Source organism: Serinus canaria, chromosome 9, assembly GCF_022539315.1.
Source record: "Serinus canaria isolate serCan28SL12 chromosome 9, serCan2020, whole genome shotgun sequence".
Taxonomy (NCBI): Eukaryota; Metazoa; Chordata; class Aves; order Passeriformes; family Fringillidae; genus Serinus; species Serinus canaria.
The window spans coordinates 384,082-403,326 of NC_066323.1; the positions used below are offsets into that span (position 1 = coordinate 384,082).

At 51.9% G+C, this 19,245-nt stretch overlaps 3 protein-coding genes across 6 annotated transcripts; 1 reads left to right on the forward strand and 2 right to left on the reverse strand.

Annotated features, from left to right (window-relative positions):
• Positions 1-4,700: 4,700 nt before the first annotated feature.
• Positions 4,701-8,367, reverse strand: P2RY13 (purinergic receptor P2Y13). Of its 3 annotated transcripts, none has more exons than XM_030227032.2 (3): positions 8,044-8,367; positions 6,865-7,537; positions 4,701-6,742 (listed from the first exon to the last, which is right to left on the reverse strand). In XM_030227032.2, exons 1-3 carry the CDS (start codon positions 8,091-8,093, stop codon positions 6,497-6,499), a joined length of 969 nt encoding a protein of 322 aa, XP_030082892.2. In that variant the 5' UTR covers positions 8,094-8,367; the 3' UTR covers positions 4,701-6,496. The 3 variants fall into 3 exon arrangements, with proteins under 3 accessions (XP_030082892.2, XP_018768205.3, XP_018768204.3); XM_018912660.3 differs by having other exon boundaries at positions 4,701-6,745; XM_018912659.3 differs by having other exon boundaries at positions 4,701-7,537; positions 8,044-8,366.
• Positions 8,368-10,813: 2,446 nt separating this feature from the next.
• On the reverse strand, positions 10,814-17,266 carry P2RY12 (purinergic receptor P2Y12). Of its 2 annotated transcripts, XM_050977864.1 has the most exons (3): positions 16,948-17,266; positions 12,429-12,511; positions 10,814-11,892 (listed from the first exon to the last, which is right to left on the reverse strand). In XM_050977864.1, the coding sequence occupies exon 3, from the start codon at positions 11,873-11,875 to the stop codon at positions 10,856-10,858; it is 1,020 nt and encodes a 339-aa protein (XP_050833821.1). In that variant the 5' UTR covers positions 11,876-11,892; positions 12,429-12,511; positions 16,948-17,266; the 3' UTR covers positions 10,814-10,855. The 2 variants fall into 2 exon arrangements, with proteins under 2 accessions (XP_050833821.1, XP_009087222.1); XM_009088974.4 differs by lacking the exon at positions 12,429-12,511 and having other exon boundaries at positions 16,948-17,245.
• On the forward strand, positions 11,400-15,929 carry LOC108961855 (uncharacterized). Its single transcript, XM_050978117.1, has 5 exons — positions 11,400-11,487; positions 13,311-14,043; positions 14,130-14,271; positions 14,680-15,362; positions 15,742-15,929. The coding sequence occupies exons 2-5, from the start codon at positions 13,947-13,949 to the stop codon at positions 15,927-15,929; spliced, it is 1,110 nt and encodes a 369-aa protein (XP_050834074.1). The 5' UTR covers positions 11,400-11,487; positions 13,311-13,946.
• Positions 17,267-19,245: the final 1,979 nt, after the last annotated feature.

A 19,245-nucleotide genomic window follows, 5' to 3' on the forward strand; every position in this document is an offset into this window, starting at 1 on the left:
CAACAGGCTCTCTCATTCCTGGGAGTGACTCACCTGCCAGGGTAGGAGAGCGCGCTCCGCTCACTTCCTGGCTCCAGCGCAGCTGGGGCGCCCGGGACGCAGACAGTGATTCACCTGGGAGGTGGGTTCGTGCTGGGCAAGGCTGCAGAGCCTGCAGGGCCTCGCTGCTGCCCTGCCTCTGCCTCCCGGGCCGTGCCCTGCCTCTGGATGTAATGTCAGCCTGAAAAATCCGGTGCTGGATAGATGAAAATATCTACTAATCAAGCTTATCTTGTCAATTATTAATTTGATTATATTTAGATTGCCTTTAGTGTTGTGCTTTGAACAGATCCTTCCTTCCAAATAACGTGCAGGATGGAAGTGGAACTCCAGGTCTGTCACTCAGTGTTGCAGGTAAAATGCCCTGAGTGTCTGTGTCCTGCCGTGGTGCTCTGAGCCCAGTGCCCCACAGCCCTGCCCTCAGTGGTCCTGGCTGTACACATGTTTACAATCAGACCAGTTAGTGCCTCTAGAGCTCTGAAATAATCATGGGATAAAATTGGGACACATTATACTGGGACTGTTCTGTTGGGACAAAGTTCTGCTTCTTGTCAGTGGAGGATGAAGTGGGTAATTTTCCATATCTGCTGCCTTCTTTAAAAGAAAGCAAATTCCCACCTCTCTCATCAAAAATTCAAGAGAAAAGAAAAAATAATCCCAGAGCTCTGAGAGCAGTGGCTGCCAAGGCCATCTTCTCTCTGTTCTGCCTGGACTTTTCCATAGACATGTTCAATTTTTTTCTCAAATGCCTGAGGGGCTGAGCCCCCAGTGCCCCTGCACAGGATCCCTGTCAGCTGCACGGAGCCTGCCAGGGGCTGAGCCAGAGCAGGACCCCAGAGCTGAGCAGCTTCTGCTGGGGAACCCGGTGCTAGATCCCATTTTGCTGCTTGTGGGCAGACTCTAAAATTTCCTCTTGCCCCGGGACCTCTCCCTTGGATCAGGCACAGTCCCTGATCCCAGCAGACTGCTGGCACAGCTCGCCTTTGAAGCCCAGCTTTTGCAAGGCAAAGCAGAGCCATGCAGATGAGGCTGCAGGAGCACGGGCTCACTCTGCTGTGTTTTCAGCTTTATTATTGCAGGCTGCCAAGCTCATCCCAGGAGCTGCACACCCTGACAGCAGGGATGGTCCTGCTGCAGGCACAGGCAGCCCCTGAGGATGGAGGAGCCTTTCCCTGCAGCGAGGGAGAGGAGACTTGGCAAAGCCTTTGCCTTGCTCGTGACCCTGCAGGACGGTGTGTGCTCCCCTTCGCCTTCCTTCAGCTGCCCCTGGTGCTCTGGGCTTTGGCAGCTGCCTGTTGGAGGAGGGGAACAACACTCACAGGGTCTGGAGGGGCTTGTACCCTCCTGGAACAACCACCTGCACGAGGCACTGAGCTCCAGAGCCAGTGCTGTGCGGAGCTCAACTCCTGCATCCTGCCCAGGGGCACAGCTGGGCTCAGGGGGTCACAGCTGGGTTCAGGGGCTCACAGCTGGGCTCAGGGGGTCACAGCTGGGCTCAGGGGGTCACAGCTGGGCTCAGGGGGTCACAGCTGGGCTCAGGGGGTCACAGCTGGGCTCAGGGAATGCAGCCACTCCTGCAGTCCAGGCATGGCACAACAACATGCATTGCCTACATTTGTGCTGCTGCTTTTCAGCACTGCCAGTGCTGGTGGTCTCCCAGGCTGGGGTCAAGAACCAGTGCAGCAGGATGTGCCCTGGGGAAAGAGAAGAAATTTTTAGTGAAAACTGAAATGCTTAAAAAATGTGATTTAATTGCTTACAGAGACCCAAATGTTCAGGGGTTGGTGTTCTGGGAGTAGAGTTTACACACCAAAACTGGTGTGGTAGGAATGCTCAAATAATAGATAAAATCTGCACCAGAATGGGGCTTTAGTTTTAGTTATTTAATATGGTGTAAAGGCACATTAACGTTTCTTAAAAATCTCTGTGTTTTGGTGTGCCAGAAGGACATGATGGGCTGGAAGCTGGTGCCCTGGCATCCCGAGCAGGCTGAATGCAGACGTGCTGCTGGCTGCTGCCAGGCTGAGCAGGTCAGGACGAGCTGGCACACGAAACGCCGAAATTGGGGAGCTTGCCCTAAAAGCAGAGCAGGAGAAGTGTGAAGGTCTGATGTAAAGAACAGCTGAAGGTAACCTGTAACTTCACTATTGTTCACATTATTTACAGGCTGGATGTCCCTTTTTGTGTTCTGGTGAATAGAGAGCAACTCTCAGATTTCATAAGAGCCCGAACAACGTTATTACAGCAATTACTGCGTTGCTTCATTCTAAAACGCCTTCACTGCCATATTTAGCAATGTGAACTGCAAGGTTATGTTGAAGCAGATTCATCACCTGGGTAATGCACAGGACTGGCTGTTTCTGCTTTTTAAGCAGAAAAGTGTCAGCAAGATCAGAGCTTGCAACACGGGGAGGATTCTGCAGTGTTAGAGCTGCAGAAGTGAAGGTGGAGGTGCTTTTGTCAGGGAAAAAAAAGAGTCTTGGAAGAGCTGACATTTCCCCTTTCCTGATGTGGATTACCCCAGTCACTGTGTGGTGCCTGTTACCCACAGGGAAAGAAGGAGGAAGGTATCTGACCCAGAACTGACTTTAAAAGTTCTGCTCTTTTCCCCCCTGTCCCCCAGTTCCTCACTGTGTGCTGACAGGGGACCTGGAGTTCCAGGCCTTGTCTGGCTGATCCTGCCTGTAGGCTCAGCTCTGTCCTGGTGCCTTCAGCCCTCCCCTGTGCCCTGCTGGCTCTGTGCATGTGCCATCATGTGGGTCAGACCTTGGCTGCTTGACTTGTCTGCCCAGCTTTTGTTCAGGATGCAAATCTTTGGTTTGCATTTCTAATTAATTGAAGCATGGCTGTGTGTTGTGAGAGTTTTTAGAGCACTCAGAGCTGTGGGAGCCTGGATGGAGGGATGTGTGTAGCTGTGCCAAGGGTCAGGATGTCTCTGAAGAGCAGTTTGTCTCTGGGCACCCAGGAATTTCCATGCTGTCCCTCTGAGGAGAGGCAGGAGGGTGCATGTGAGGGAATACAATGCTTCCTTTTTCCGAAACATGAGGAAAATAAAAAATTTGTATAAGCCTCTATGTACACAAATGAGTGATTTCCTATTAAACTCATCTGCCGAGTGCCCTGTAGTTCCCTTTCCAGGAACCCCATGACCTGTGGAGATGCCTGGGACAAGTGTCAGTACCTTCTGTGTGGAGCTGGCCCGTGGGAGCCTGGGACAAGGGTCATTTCTGCAAAAGGCTTCAAAGCCTCGTGCCAGTTCTCAGTTTCTAGGTTGTCTGGAGTGAGGACAAGCCATGCAAGGGAACATTTGTCCATGGGAAGGGAGAGTCCTGCTGCTGCCTGTGGTGTGATGGGCTGGAGTGAGCACAGGGGTGGGATGGTGCTGGCTGTCCTGTCCAGCACAGGTGGGACAGTGCTGGTGGTGGCTGTCCTGTCCAGCACAGGTGGGACAGTGCTGGTGCTGGCTGTCCTGTCCAGCACAGGTGGGATGGTGCTGGCTGTCCTGTCCAGCACAGGTGGGACAGTGCTGGTGCTGGCTGTCCTGCCCAGCACAGGTGGGACAGTGCTGGTGCTGGCTGTCCTGTCCAGCACAGGTGGGACAGTGCTGGTGCTGGCTGTCCTGTCCAGCACAGGTGGGGTGGGATGGTGTTGGCTGTCCTGTCCAGCACAGGTGGGACAGTGCTGGTGTTGGCTGTCCTGTCCAGCACAGGTGGGACAGTGCTGGTGCTGGCTGTCCTGTCCAGCACAGGTGGGATGGTGCTGGCTGTCCTGTCCAACACAGGTGGGGTGGGATGGTGCTGGCTGTCCTGCCCAGCACAGGTGGGACAGTGCTGGTGTTGGCTGTCCTGTCCAGCACAGGTGGGACAGTGCTGGTGCTGGCTGTCCTGTCCAACACAGGTGAGGTGGGATGGTGCTGGCTGTCCTGTCCAACACAGGTGGGATGGTGCTGGCTGTCCTGTCCAGCACAGGTGGGATGGTGCTGGCTGTCCTGTCCAACACAGGTAGGATGGTGCTGGCTGTCCTGTCCAGCACAGGTGGGACAGTGCTGGTGCTGGCTGTCCTGTCCAGCACAGGTGGGATGGGATGGTGCTGGCTGTCCTGTCCAGCTGCTCTGTCAGGGAACAGTGAGGGATTTGCCCAGGGCAGCACCAGCACGTTCCTGGTGGGCTGGGACAGAAATCAGGTTTGGGAAATGGTGACTGCTGTGTTGAATATGCTGGTAAACTTTGCAGAATTCCACAAATCCCTGGGCTGCCCTGCAGGGATGTGGGGAGTCCGTGGCAGCTGCTGTGCTCCCTCCCTGCTCTGGGCTTCCTGCCAGGGGAGAGCTGCTCTCCAAACACGGCTCTGTTTGATCACGTGCAAAGCAAAATACTGCTTGGGGTGTTTGTTTGAGCCTTGAAAAACAGAGATCTAAACTTTGAGCCATTTTAACTGTTGTGATTTTTACTCCATCTGGAGGCAGTGATCTAAAACTTTGTAGAAAAAGTGTGCCAAATCCCAAGTTCTGGTATTCAGGGACATTGTCCCTAAGTGCACCAAGCAGGTGTTCTGTCCTTGCAGTCACCTTCACTTCTTTGCTACACAGTTTGGTAGCTTTGGCTCCCTTGTACCTGCCTAAGAAGCAACAGCTGAAAAACAGGTGATTAAGACTCCTCAGAAAGCTTTGTCACACCCTTTATTTAAGGACCAACTCATCCCATTTTGTGGCTACACCCACCCTAACACACAGGCTCTCAGCTGTGTGAGCTGCCAGTGTGCGTGCACAGCGCTGGATGAGCCTCGGTCACCAGCAGAAATCACAAAGCAAAAGAAATTTCTGTTCCTCATCCTAGTTTCTCACTGCCCCACTGCTGTGCCAGTCCGGAGCTGGAAGCTGTGAGTGCTGGGAGTCCCTGGGAGCTCTGTGCTGGCTGTGCCATGTGCAAGGCCACAGCTGGGCTACAGACCCTCCTCTGCCAGTGCTTGGCCCCTCTGGTAATTGTCACGCTGTGCCAGCAGGTTGGGAGGAGCATTTCCAGCCTCCTGTGTGCTCCTCTAAGCAGTCACTGAAGGGCTGACAACTTCAGCAGCTAAGAATTTATTATATTTACTTTTCCTGAAGGAGCAAAGTTAATCCTGTTAACAGTGAATGTGTGTGGGGAGAGCCTTTAATGCAACAGCATTTAATGGAAGAGGTAGACAATGGCTGAGATAACACTGATTTATAGGGAGATTCAGAACCAGTTGAAAGCTGATTGGAGATTAGTTCAGTTTCCAGTTAGGAAGGGTGTTACAGCTGTGGAAGGTTTGTAATGCCTGGTGGAGGAGATGTAGTGGGTAGAAGTTGCTAAATAAGACATACATCTCCCTATGTGGCAGAGGCTGGGGAACCCCAGAGGCAGAGATAATTAATGCACAGCAATCTAAAGCAGCTTGAGAAAATCAAACTGCATGGAGCAACCTGCTGGGTTGGATTAGGCTGCTGTAAACAATGAATTTCTAAAAATAGCAGTCTAGCAATGATCAAAGTGTCTGGCACGTGTGAGAGAGTGTAAAGCTGGCAGGGGAGCTGGAGGAGTAGGGATGGTTTGGGATAAGGGACACTGCTGCCTTGAAATAGTGACACAAATCCAGAATCTGGGGTTAGGAAGTAGCTTCTGTGCAGGCACAGTGGCTGTGGGAGAGGCAGGGGAGAGCCCTGGGAGAGGCCTGGTGAGCTGGGGGCAGGGGGAGGCTCAGGGTCCCCTGCTCCCTTCTGCTGGCCTGGCTGGGACTGGGAGGGGTGAAGGTGCCACCAAGGGGGACATCTCTGGTGTTCCTTCCAGGTGAGGGTAGGGTGGGGCTGAGCACCACAGGGCTCAGGCTGGGGGCACAGTCCTGGCTGCTCTGCTGTCCTGGTCAGGAGCCTGTCCCTGGAAATTGGGGTTCTGAACTGGGGTACTGCCAGCACTGCCCTCCACCAGGTGCTGTGGGAGCAGAGAGGAAGGGTGGTGAAACAGCGTGGGTGGCAGGAAAGTAATTACATGTGTGAGAGAGGCCAGGAGGGGTGGGAAGGGACCGAGTCCTTCCCTCTGTTCCTGCCCTTGCCAGCTCTTGATGTGCAGCCAAGCTGACACTCAGGGTAGGAATTACTGACACACACAGTCACCAGCTCTGGGGTTCACTCCCAAATAAAGCTGGATTGCCCTTCAGAGCAGCCAGAGCCAGAAAGCTGCTCAGGTGTTAGCAAGTGAGTTGGTTTAGTTTAAAGCAGGTAGAATTAACCTGTGGATTGTCTCAGGCCCTTTGAGTGAGAGCCTTTTGGCCATCAGGGCTGTGCAGTGAGTGTACTTAGAAAATCCATTTTGCTGCATTTATTGAGTGTCAATATTACTTGGCAAACACCCTTTCATGTTCCTCAGCAGAAGTAAACCAAACTGTTTTTCAAGTTCTCTATGAAGATGCAGAGCGGAGCGTGCAGCTGCAGAATCAAGACTCAGTAGGAGACACTCGTGTGTCCAGTTCTGTTTTTGGGTTTGTCTGGGCTGTTCTTCTCTGCAGAGCCTTTACCCTCCTGTAGAAGACCTTCTCCAGGAAGGGCTTGCACAGGGCCAGGTAGATCAGGGGGTCCATGCAGACGTTGGTGGCTGCCAGCCACAGCGTGCTCTCCTTGGCCACGAAGAGCTGGTTCTGCAGGCGGCAGTGCATGTGGGCACTCGTTTGGCTCACGGTGTAGGGCACCCTGCTGAAGTGGAAGGGGGCAAAGCACAGGAAGAACACGGTGAAAATGATGAATACTTTCCCCTTGATCCGTTTTTCGCTTCTGTTGCCTTTCTTCTGTGTTTTTAGGTAAGACTGGTATACCTTTTTGGCAATGATTGTGTAAAATAGCAGCATGAGGATGAGGACAGTCCAGAAGATGAACTGACAGACATAGTTGACAGCTTCGTGCCACCTGAGTCCGAGGGGGCTCTTCAAGGAGGCACACTTCCTCACGGACTGGGGCGTCGCTGCCTGGTTGGACAGGACCATGTTGGGCAGGGAGAGAACCAGGAAGAAGAGCCAGACCAGAGTCGCCAGGATCTTTGCTGAGGTCGGATTTTGCACCCAGAACTTCCCAAAAGGCCTGACAATCTTGAGAAATCTGTCGAAGGCAATGAGCCCCAGCAGCACGATGCTGATGTACATGGTGTCATAGAAGATCACGGCAGAGAAGCGACAGACAAAGGCCTTGAGCTGCCACGGCGCCAGCCCAGAGTCTGTCAGGATCTTCAGGGGAAGCATCAGGGTCATTATGAAATCAGAAACCAAGATGTTTTTCAAGTAGACGATGAAGGTCGATGTGCTCGGGATGTGGAAGAAAGCCCAGCAAGCCAGGCTGTTCAGCAGGAGCCCCAGGAGGAAGATGAGGGTGTAGAGCACTGGGAAGAGCAGGTGGGTGACAGTGGTGTCACGCTGGCACTGTGCAGAGGAGGGGGCTCCACTGGTGTTACCCACAGAGCTCGTGCTTGCAGAGTCTCCCATCGTTGGAAACAGACTTGGGTGAAAAGGAGGGAGAGAACACAAAACACCCTTCTGTGTGCAGCGTTACATTTCCTTGCAGTGACAGCAGGCTTGCATGAATAAACACAAAACCCCAGCGTGTGTGAATCAGCCCAACCCATTTCTCTTCTGGTTCATGGAAAATCTAAATCTGTGCTGAAATTTAAATCGTTTGCAAGCTAACATCCCCTGAAGGGTTAAAAGGGTTCATACTTATTTTGGATGACAAAATGATGTCAATAGGGTATAAGAGCAGACTGCCTGGAGCACTGTTGGCCTTTCCATGGAAATGGATTTTAGTGTTGAATAGAGATGTTAGAGCTGTGGCCCAAAAGCCAGCCACTCCTGGGTAGGTGACTTGTGGTAATTCTTTCCAAGCACCCACCTTTTCCTTTCTCAGCACAGCTTCAGAGAGCAGTCCCAAGCTCAGCTGCACACCGTGGCTCCCAGCCCTGAGCACCAGCTGCCCCAGCACCCCACACACCCCGACCCTGCCAGTACCTGGGCAAACCTGCAGCAGCTGTCACAGAGCCCTCTGTGGCTGTCCCCATCTCATCCGCTGCTCCTCTGCCAGCAGAAGCCTCCAGCAGAATGATAAGAGTGGGGAAATGTATAGAAAGAGACGTTTTTCTCTTGGTGTGTGGCTTCCTTCCTCATTTTCAGTGTTGCCTGAGTTGGTCACGTTGCTATTGCTTCTGTCTCTTCCCTTGGCTCTGCGTGAGAAAGCACAGCATCTGCTCCTCAACTGGGAAAGGAAACCTGAGCCTGCCTCAGGACAGGACAGACCCATTTCTGGGTTTGTGTGTGCCTGGGACAGACCTGCTGCACCTGGACTGGTAGGGAGAACAAACACAGGGGTTCCCTGACAGCATTCCAGGATATCCCTCAAATGTAGCTCCTGGTTGTTGTTTGTGTGTGAGTTCCACGTTCTGGATGGCACCAGTCACTGCCAAAGCATTACAAGAGTCTGCTCAGGGCCCCTGACCGTGGTGCCTGGTGCCCTCTCCTGCCCCTGGTGCCACTGGCACAGGGCCTGGGCTGGGCTCTGCCTTGCCAGGGAGCATTCCTGGGTTTTGGGCAGGGGAGGCACTGACAGCCCCTTTTGTCTGGCAGGCACGGCTGCCTGCAGAGCTGTGGTGGGTGGTGAGTTTGCTGGGTGCAGGCTGGAGGGGGGTGCTGGAGTTGGGTGCATTTCTGTGAGAGCAGAGCTGTTTGGGTGAGGCTGTTGCTGCTGAGTTTGCTGTGTGCAGGCTGGAGGGGGGTGCTGGAGTTGGGTGCATTTCTGTGAGAGCAGAGCTGTTTGGGTGAGGCTGTTGCTGCTGAGTTTGCTGTGTGCAGGCTGGAGGGGGGTGCTGGAGTTGGGTGCATTTCTGTGAGAGCAGAGCTGTTTGGGTGAGGCTGTTGCTGCCTGCTGGAGGGAAGCTCTGGCCCAGGGCTTGCTGCCTGGGGGCAGTGCTCCTGCCCAGGCCCTTTCCTGGGCAGCTGTGCCTTGCTCCAGAGGTGCTCAGGCTGCAGCAGGGCCAGGGAGTTTGTGCTCCAGTCCCTGGTTAATGTAGGTGCTGGTGTCAGTGATAAAAGGCTGCTGAGAGCAGGCAGCCCTGAGGATGGCTGGGCTTCAGTCACCCAGGCACTGTCACCTGTGTGATTGATGTGTCCCTGGCTGTCCCTTCTGTCCCCACTGGTGACCACACAAGGCTGTCACAGTCACTGCCATGCCCCAGGGCTGCTGTCCAAGGCAGTGCCTTCCAGCTGAGCTCTTGAAGCTGTTCCCAGCTGTCAGCAGGTGCCTGTGCACTCCTCACCTGTGGTGGCTCTGGGGACAGGTGTGCCTGTGGTGTCTGCTGTCTGGACAGCTCACCTGAGCAGGGAAAGGAGCTCCTGCCTAATTGCCACTCTCTCTCCACGTGTGGGTGCAAAATGTGTGCAGAATGAGTTCTGGGTGGGAGTGGGGCATGTGGCACTTCCCTCCCTGGGCATCAGTGGGGACTGACCTGGCCAAGGGCTGCTGGGGGAGCACGCTCTGGGGTGGCTGGACACTGCTCCAGGGAAATCCTGGTGCTCTGGGCTGGACCCCAGCTACTGACTGTCTCAGCTGGAGCAGGGCCCAGCACAGGCAGGGCAGTTTGGGGCAGGGTGGATTCATCCCAGAGGGCTGTCAGAGATGCACAAACCCAAGGCTGAGGGTGGCAGCAGGGGAGCAACAAGTGAGCTGCCTTCTAGCTTCTCAGGAGATTGGGTTTTGGTTGCAGAAGTGCCCTGGCAGGCAGGGACAGGTCCCAGAAGGATGGGCAGGTGATGGCTTTGGCAGGCTGAGCTCTTGTGTGCTGGGGACACACACTGCTCAGCTGGAGCTGTTTGCAGTGGTGATGAGTGAACCACAACTTATTCCAATAGCCCACAATCTATTTCATGTGCAATTGCTGTGATACCTCAAAATGTCATGTACTTGAAAATACTTCCCTGTTTTTTTTCAAGTTTTCCAAGTGCAAAAAGGGAAGTGGTTGAGTATTTTTGTATAGTGGAAAAAGCTGCCCATAATCACCAGTAAAGAAGTTACCATGAGCCTGTCTTCCCCCAGGATCTCAGTGTGATATAAATCGAGTGTTGGTATGTTTTCTAATATAAAGTTCTCTGTGAAAAAGTACAGTTTCATTTATTCATGTAGGAAGGGGGAAGATTTGGGGATTTAATTAATATCAAGATAAGCCTGATTATGAAATTATTTTCTCTGAAATACAACTATTAATTATTGGTCAATGGATTAGGAACTGCAAGCAGAGAATGAGATAAGTAAAGTGTTATTCTGTTACCAAAATCTGCCCAAATGGCTCTCTCTAGGTTTCTGTTTGTCTGTCAGTTGCATACAGGGTGACAATTCCCTGTATTGAAAAATGACATCTGCTGTGGATTTTATCTGCATTTCTCAGGTCCTGTGCTGTCATGAACTTTACTCTGGCCCAAGTTTAGCTATTTCTGCAAAATCTTTACAGTCCATGGTATCATCTGCAGCATTTCATGATTCCTCACAGTTCCACCTTCCAATTCAGACTTCTTCCCAGCAGTTCTGACAGCTGTGGAGGTTGGGGTCTGGGGGGCTCCTGTTTTGGCAAGGGTGGAGTTTGGGGGGACTCCTCTGGTATTTATTTAAGCTTTCTATTTTGGCAGCAGTGGTGGTGGTTCCAGGGTGCTCGTGCTTCATCTGCAGGGCTGTTTCTGAAGAAGTCAGTGAAGCTCTGGATGCTCCTCGTGGGTTTGTGCTCCTGGCACCCCCAGGGAAGGTGGGTGGCCAGGAAGGGGAGTGGGGCCCTGGGATCTAGAGCGGGGTCTCGTCAGAGTCATCCCCCTCGTTCTTCCCCTGTGCCCCGAGCCCTGACACTGCCCTGTGCTTGCACAGCATGTCCAGCAAGGATTTCCTGAAGGATTTGCACAGGAAAAAGTAAATGAAGGGATCCAGGCAGGCATTGAGGGACGTCAGCCAGAGCGTGGTCTCCTTCAGGTAGAACAGAGCGTTCCGAGCAGAGCAGTCAAACACATCCCTGGTTTGGCTCAAGGTGTAGGGGATTCTGGTAAAGTGGAATGGCACAAAACAAACAAAGAACACAGCAATTATTATGAAAACCTTGAGGTTGACAGTCTTTTTAGATGCCTTTCCTGTGCAGCGAGTCCTTTTGTAGGATTTGTAGAGTTCCTTGCTGATCAGGATGTAACAAACCACTATGACTGCTAAGTTAACCCAGAAGATGAGCTGACAAATGTAGTTTACAATTTCATGCCAGACTAAGCCAAACTCTGATTTCAGGAGAGCACACTTCCTTACGTTCCTGGGTGTTTTCTTCTTGTTACTTAGAATCATGTTGGGCAGCGAGAGAGCAAACATTGCCAGCCAGACTGCAGAGGAGAGGACCTTGGCGGCCAGGAGGCTCCGTGGAGAGGAGGTTCTGAAGGGTGAGGTGGCTTTCTGGTAGCGATCAATGGTTATCAGACCAAGAAACAGGATGCTGATGTACATGGTGAAGTAGAACACCACCTGGGTGACCTGGCACACAAACCCTCGCAGGACCCAGGACACCAGCTTGGCGTCACTCAGGATTTTAAATGGAAAAGTCAGGATCATGAGGAAGTCAGAAATCACAGTGTTCTTGAGGAAGATAATGAAATAGGATTTACTGGATATTTTAAAGAAGACCCACATTGCCAGGCTGTTCATCGTGATGCCCACCAGGAACAGAAATGTGTAGAGCAGGGGGAAGATGACTTGGCTGATCCTGCTGTCGCTGGTGCAGTTGCTGTCATTCCTGGAGGGGCTGAACTGGGTTGTGGCTTTCATTGCCATGGTGGTATTTCTTCTCCCTGGAGAAACAAACAGAAAAAAAAAAGAAGAAATTGAGAGTTGTGTCTGTTATGAGGCTTCAGCCTTTTCAGTCAGCTTTGAGTTGCTGTGCTGAGGACAAGGGCACCCGGCGGGTGGGGCAGGGCAGCGCTCAGGTGGGTGGTGCTGCAGCTGGCTCTGTCTGACTGGGCTCTGCCCGTGGGAAACAGGCACTCGGGGAACCGGTGTGCTCTCAGCTGATGCCCAAATCCCTGACCAAGTTTTGTTTCTTCCTAGAAAGCAGAAGAAAAAGGCTTTTTCTTTGAAGCGTGAGGCAGGTTCATGTGCCAAGCTGTGGGAGCAAGCCCTGGCAGAGGTGGGCACGTGGTCCCCCAGGAGCCAGGGCAGGTACCCAGAGGAGCTGGGTGCTCTGGGCAGAGGCTGCTCTCAGCCAGGGGCTCCTTGGCAGCCCCTGCAGCTCTCCAGCGTGGGGCAGGGCAGGAGTGCTCCTGGGGAGCCCCTCGGAGCAGGCAGAGGCAGCAGGAGCAGCTGAGCATCCCAGGCCTGGGGCTCAGACCTTGCTCTGGCTCCAGGCTGCTTTCTTAGCCAGCCACAGCTGCAGGTTCCAGATGATGCACTGTGAGCTTCTGCTTCTGTTTTCTGTAGAAAAGAGAGAGAAATGAAATTTTAAGAAATAATTAGCAGATTGTTTCTTGCCTTTGGGTAACTCCCAGAGGCACTGTTTGTAGAGGGAGCAGGGATTTGTCAGATGGTGCAACTTTGCTGAGCACAGAGCTGCTGGCTGCCCCTTCTGGCCTTGTGAGTCCTTGGTGTTACTTCTGTACACAGCCTCGTTTCTTAAAACTCCTAAAGCACTGGAAAGAAGTAGTGATTTGTTACTCTGGGGAAGGTTATTATTGAAGGAAATATTTCTTCCTTACGTGACTTGCAGAAGAGTGCTTCAAGTTTTAAGCTGCATACAGCTGCATATAATGCTGGATCCAGCATTATCTGATACATACATGTAATTGAAAGACTAAATATCAACAGTTTCAATGAAATGAACAGTACGTATTTCACTTCCTTTGGGGTGAACAAGACACTGCTTTAGGAGATGCACCTTTTTTTCAATGGATTTGTATGTAGTGTCACAGTTTCTAACCATCTCTCTTCTGTTCACTGATCTGCTGCAGAGTATTGATCCAGGGCACAGTTTGGAGGGCCATGCATTTGTATCCTCTGACTCTGTCCTTGTAAATACACACGGAATTCATACTAGCAGGTTGCATTTTCCCTTCCGTGCTTTTACCCACCCTGCAGTGCTTCCCTTTGGCACCATTTCCTCCCTGGTGACAGCCATAGGAGATGTTTTTGTGGCAGGGTTGGTTTCTCCCCTCAGGTTTCCACAGGTGATGACAGGGACAGGCAAGGAGATTTCACCTGTATCTGCTCTTTTCAGGATGAATCCTGAGCAGAGTGTAACCAGCACATGATGAATTCTGTGAATTCTCCTTTGTGGCACTGGTAAGGAGCAGGAAGAAGCACGGCATCAGCTGAAGGAGGTTACCAGAGGCATCCTCAGATTCCTGGACAAGAAGAGCGCTGCAGAAATGGGTGGTGAATGCTCTAACACCATTAGAGCCTACACATCATCCACAGCTGTAATCTGGTTTTCCTCCCTGGCAGTCCCTGGGAGAGGGCTGGGAGCTGCCCTGCCCCGTGGTGCCTGGGGATGGCCCCAGCCACACAAACCCCGTGTTCCAGTCAGCACTGGCTGCAAACAGTGTGTGAGGGCTGAAGCCTGGAATGGGAGAGATCCATGTCCCTGACCCTGCTGGTGGCACTGAGGGACTGCTGCAGCTCTTCTGCACTGTCACCTCTGTGTGCTGGGACAGCCCCACAGTAGCTCTGACAGTGTTTCATGCTCTGGTGTCCCAATTACAATGGAAAACTGGGGCAAGGAGGGTTTGTCTAGTCATGAGTAAACCTTTACTAAGATTTTTATTGTCTTTTAAATCAGTAACAATGGAAACAGGCTAGGGCTCCATTAAATCTAAAATTACTGAGGTAACCTTTTGCATCTGTTCATTTGAGGATGAAGGGCAGAAGGCCAGGAAGACCAAACCAGAGGAGACCAGGTCACAAGACTGCAGCACTTGTCCTATTTCCATCAACCTCAGGTGACATCTCAGGTCGTGTGGCAAACAGTGACCTTTGGGGTGCTGCTGTGCCTGAGGAGCCCTCAGCCACCTCTGATTTCTGACATTCCTGTTCCCAGATCTCCAGCAATGTCCTCGAGCAGGTCACCAGCTTTGCCTCAGGACCATCACACCACCTGCCCTTGGCTACCACATCCAGCCCACCCTGGACCTCAAGGAGCCAGCACTGAGCATCAGGGGCTTAGAGAGCTTGCAGGACAGGTGAGCAGGGCTCATTTTAAGGAGTCATGTCAGGGCAAAGCTGCAGAAATTCCCCAGATTTGATGCCATGTGCTTGTGTCTGTTTCAGTTTCCTGTGCCCTGAAACACAATGCTGGGCACTTCCCCTTTCTGTTGTACTGTGAGAGTTGTGGAGAATCAATGCATGCATTTTATTTTTAAATCTCCCAAAATTAATACAATTCTAGATTACTTTAGCACAAAGGATGCTAGGATGGGCTTTGCTGTTTTGGACCAAACCAAAATATTACTCAGTAACACATCTGATTGCCTGAAATACCGTGGATTTCTGAGGAGTAGCTCTGAGGGATGGTTTTTCTACTTTAACCATTTATTTAGCTCCCTCTTCTCCCTGTTCTCTAGTGAATTGCATTTTTGTTTGCCACACAGTTTATCCTGTGAATCCCTCTTAGGGTTGCAGAACATTTTAGCTTACCTGTACGACCTGTACGTGTCCTGCAGCCACCTGAGGAGTGCGTTTGGAGACTGCTCAGGTGGGTGTGAGGGAGCTGCTGTCACCCTGCTCAGACTGGTGGGGGTTTGGAGACTGCTCAGGTGGGTGCGAGGGACTGCTGTCACCCTGCTCAGACTGGTGAGGGTTTGGAGACTGCTCAGGTGGGTGCGAGGGGACTGCTGTCACCCTGCTCAGACTGGTGAGGGTTCCCTTTGCTTTGCATCCCGTGGAAATCGCCGTGGCCTTTGCAGCCCTCTGTCACCGATGCGGCTCCTCTGCCCATGCCCGGGGGCTGTGCGGTCCCTGGGAGATGTTCGGTCCCGCGGGATTCTCGGTCTCCGGGGCTGTGCGGTGTCCGGAAGATGTGCGGTCCCACAGGATATTCCATCTCTGGGGTATGTTCGGAGCCATGGGGCTGTTCGGTCCCCGCGGGATGTTCGGTCCCCAGATGCTGTTCGGTCCCCAGATGCTGTTCCGTCCCCAGATGCTGTTCGGTCCCCGGGGGCTGTTCGGTCCCGGATGCTGTTCGGTCCCCCAGATGCTGTTCGGTCCCCGGGGGCTGTTCGGTCCCCGGGGGCTGTTCGGTCTCGGGGGATGTTCGGTCCCCGGGGGCTGTTCGGTCCCGGGGGCTGTTCGGTCCCGGGGGATGTTCGGTCCCGGGGGATGTTCGGTCCCGGATGCTGTTCGGTCCCCAGATGCTGTTCGGTCCCCAGATGCTGTTCGGTCCCCAGATGCTGTTCGGTCCCGGATGCTGTTCGGTCCCCAGATGCTGTTCGGTCCCCGGGGGCTGTTCGGTCCCAGATGCTGTTCGGTCCCCGGGGGCTGTTCGGTCCCCGGGGGATGTTCGGTCCCCAGATGCTGTTCGGTCCCCGCGGGATGTTCGGTCCCCAGATGCTGTTCGGTCCCGGGGGATGTTCGGTCTCGGGGGATGTTCGGTCCCCGGATGCTGTTCAGTCCCCCGGATGCTGTTCGGTCCCCGGATGCTGTTCGGTCCCCAGATGCTGTTCGGTCCTCAGATGCTGTTCGGTCCCCCGGGGGCTGTTCGGTCTCGGGGGCTGTTCGGTCCCCGGGGGCTGTTCGGTCCCCAGATGCTGTTCGGTCCCCAGATGCTGTTCAGTCCCCGGATGCTGTTCAGTCCCCCGGGGGCTGTTCGGTCCCGGGGCCGCGCTCGGGGAGCCGGGGCTGAGCCCGCTCCCGCCGGGGTCAGCCCAGGGGCTGCTCCGCCCGCAGCTCGGGACCCTCCCGGTGCAGCCCCGCGGCTCCGGAGCCCCCTGACCCCGCTGCCCCCGCGGGCTGGGGGGCCCGGTTCGGTTCTGGGGCACCTCGGCTGCAGCACAGGCAGGGCTGGATGGAAAACCTGCCAAACCTCAGCTGCAGCGCTCTGTAAAGGTTTCCTTTGCTGCGGGGAGAGGCACGAACGTGCTCGAGCTTCCGAAGTTTTATGCTTGAATGTTCAGTTCCTTGATTTTTAAGTTAAAATAGAATCAGGTTCCCGTGTGCCATATTTTTGGCTTTTACTTTGTAAAGGAGGAATGGAAACCTTTCAGATGCAAATCCACATCTTGTAATACTCACAAACTGCCCCCGTTGCTGTTTCCCCTCCTGGTTTGTGCCCCTAGTTTGGGTCTGCATAGTTTAGATTTGTGGTTCCATTTCATAGGGAGCAGGAGAGTATGTATCAGTGATAATATTTTAATAGGTTTATAACACCTGGCAGCAATAGCATTTAATCAGAAACACCAGGAAAAACAAATAGGAAGTATAGAACTACACAAGTGTCTGGGCTCTATGTTAATTTCTTCTGCTTACAAGCTGAAGTTCAGTAACACAACAAAAATAACAAGTTTTGTTAACGTTAGTCTACAATAACAAATCAGAACAGGGTCTGTAATAATGCAGGGTGTTAAATAATTTGTTAAAGATATGGTGCACAGAACTTGTTTGGAAGCATCTTTTTTTATCAAGTGGAGTTAGAAATTCCTGAAAACTGTCTATAAAATTTATGCATACATTTTGAAACAGCTGTATTTAAGGCAATAACACTACATTCCTGTTGGTCTCCTTTCCAAGCACCCAACCCCACTGCATGCTCACAGGAACGTTTTCAGCTCCTTTCGAGCCTGCTGAGAGCCCAGCTGTTTCTCTCAGTCAGTTTGAAGCAATGATAAATTACAATTCACAAATGCTCACGTTTGGAGACTCACCCTCTGAGGATTGCTGTGCTCTGGTCTCCTCTGCAGTGTGTCTGAGTGGGTGTCAGCAAGGGAGGGGTGTGTTTGGTTTTGTGTGCCTGGAACAGTTACTTATCTTCCCTAAACTTCCTCTTTTAAAATAAGTCTTTCACTTTTTTTAAAGATTCTGTCTCCTGACCTTCAGTATTGCATCTGGTGAGAGTGGTGTCCCAGAGTGAGCACTCCCTGGATTTCTGTCTTTGCTGTGGCTCTGGCTGTCAGAGCAGAGGGTCAACATCAGGCACGTCCTTGTAATTAATTACCCTGCTAATGACCTCGTCCTCCTGCCCTGGAGCAGCAGGCAGGGGCTGGCAGTGACTGGCAGGGGTCCCAGGGCTGCGGGAGATATTTTAAGTTAACTTCAATTCATAGATTCTTTTCAGTAAGGAGGAAGTCCTCCCAGCTGGGCTAATTAGTGAAATTTGTCCCTGTGATATAAAACCTTCTGCTGGAGACAAATGCTCCTTGGAATATTTTGGGTGTGAAATTTGCATTCCTCACTAACACCTATTTTTCTCCCTCAAGAAAACCACTTCACACATTGGTGTTCCTGGCCTGGGACAGTTCTTGCCCTTTTGTCTATCCTTAATGTCAAAATATGAGCTTTAAGTATATTTTCTCTAATTACTGATTTCCAAACCCTGTCTGTTAGGTCACCTGATCATTAACTGTAGCTTTTAATTTGGGTGAATTTTCTCATTTCTCCTTAATGAATTCGCTCTGCCCCACTGCAGCTCACTGGGTCACAACCCCTGGAGAAGGTGGCAGTGTTGGGAAGTTCTGTGCCCTGTAGGAACACCTGATGTCCCAGGAAGCTGCTGGGGAGGAGGATGTTGGCTCTACCCAGCTGCTCACAATTTCAGCCCTAGAAATGTCCAAGAAGTGGTTTGGAAATGCAAGACTTTGTTTGCAGGAAAACTTTAACAAACTAGGTGTATCAGCCTTATTATCTGGCAGATGTTGCTTATCCAAAATGAGTTTGAAGATGTGCATGGAGTGCTGACCCATCAGGAGTTTGAAGATGTGCATGCAGTGCTGACCCAGCAGGAGTTTGTCATTCCCAGCTTCCCTGCAGTTGCACCTGCAGGCAGCTCTGGTTTGGGCCCCAGCAGTGTGTTCCCAGGTGAGCAAACCATCTACAGCAACACTCCAGCTCCAGCCTGCAGTGGGACCCAGAGCTCATGCTGGGTTTCCTGGAGAGCCCTCAGCTCCCACATGAACTCCTCGATGTGGGCAGGATCCTGGGTGCCAGGGCAGCCCTGCTGGGCATGTGCAGGGGCAGGTGAGCTCTGCAGAGCTCCTTCCTCCTGCTTGCTCTGTGCCTGCTTCTGCCATCGTGTCCACTTTCATCCCTGCTGCTGAAAATGTATGGAGTACTCTGAGTTCCTGTGTTACATCAGCCTGTGTCGTTTCTCAGAAGGGAGGAGGGAGCAGCAGGCATTGCTGTCAGACTGTCAGGAGCAGTCTGGAATCAGCAGTTGTGTGTTTGGTATCAGCAGTTGGTGTTTGATATCAGCAGTTGTTGTTTGATATCAGCAGTGGTGTGTTTGATATCAGCAGTGGTGTGTTTGATATCAGCAGTTGTGTGTTTGATATCAGCAGTTGTTGTTTGATATCAGCAGTTGTGTGTTTGATATCAGCAGTTGTTGTTTGATATCAGCAGTTGTGTGTTTGATATCAGCAGTTGTTGTTTGGTATCAGCAGTGGTGTGTTTGGTATCAGCAGTGGTGTGTTTGATATCAGCAGTTGTTTGATATCAGCAGTTGTGTGTTTGATATCAGCAGTTGTGTGTTTGATATCAGCAGTGGTGTGTTTGATATCAGCAGTGGTGTGTTTGATATCATCAGTGGTGTGTTTGATATCAGCAGTGGTGTGTTTGATATCAGCAGCTGTGTGTTTGATATCAGCAGTTGTGTGTTTGATATCAGCAGTTGTTGTTTGATATCAGCAGTTGTGTGTTTGATATCAGCAGTGGTGTGTTTGATATCAGCAGTTGTGTGTTTGATATCAGCAGCTGTTGTTTGATATCAGCAGTGGTGCTGTTTCAGACTGAGCAGCTCAGGACAATCTTTTCCTGTTTGAAGTCTGGAAATGAGGGAAGGTTCTGCATTAGGATCTTGCCTCCTGTTATGATGGGTGTTTTGTTTATTAAATGTGTAATTTATGGATTTTGGCCGCATAGATTTTTGAAAAAATCTGGTTTTTAAAAGAAATTAGAGTTTTTAATGGGGAAATGGCTTTAAAGTGGCAGACACTAGGTTTACATTGGAT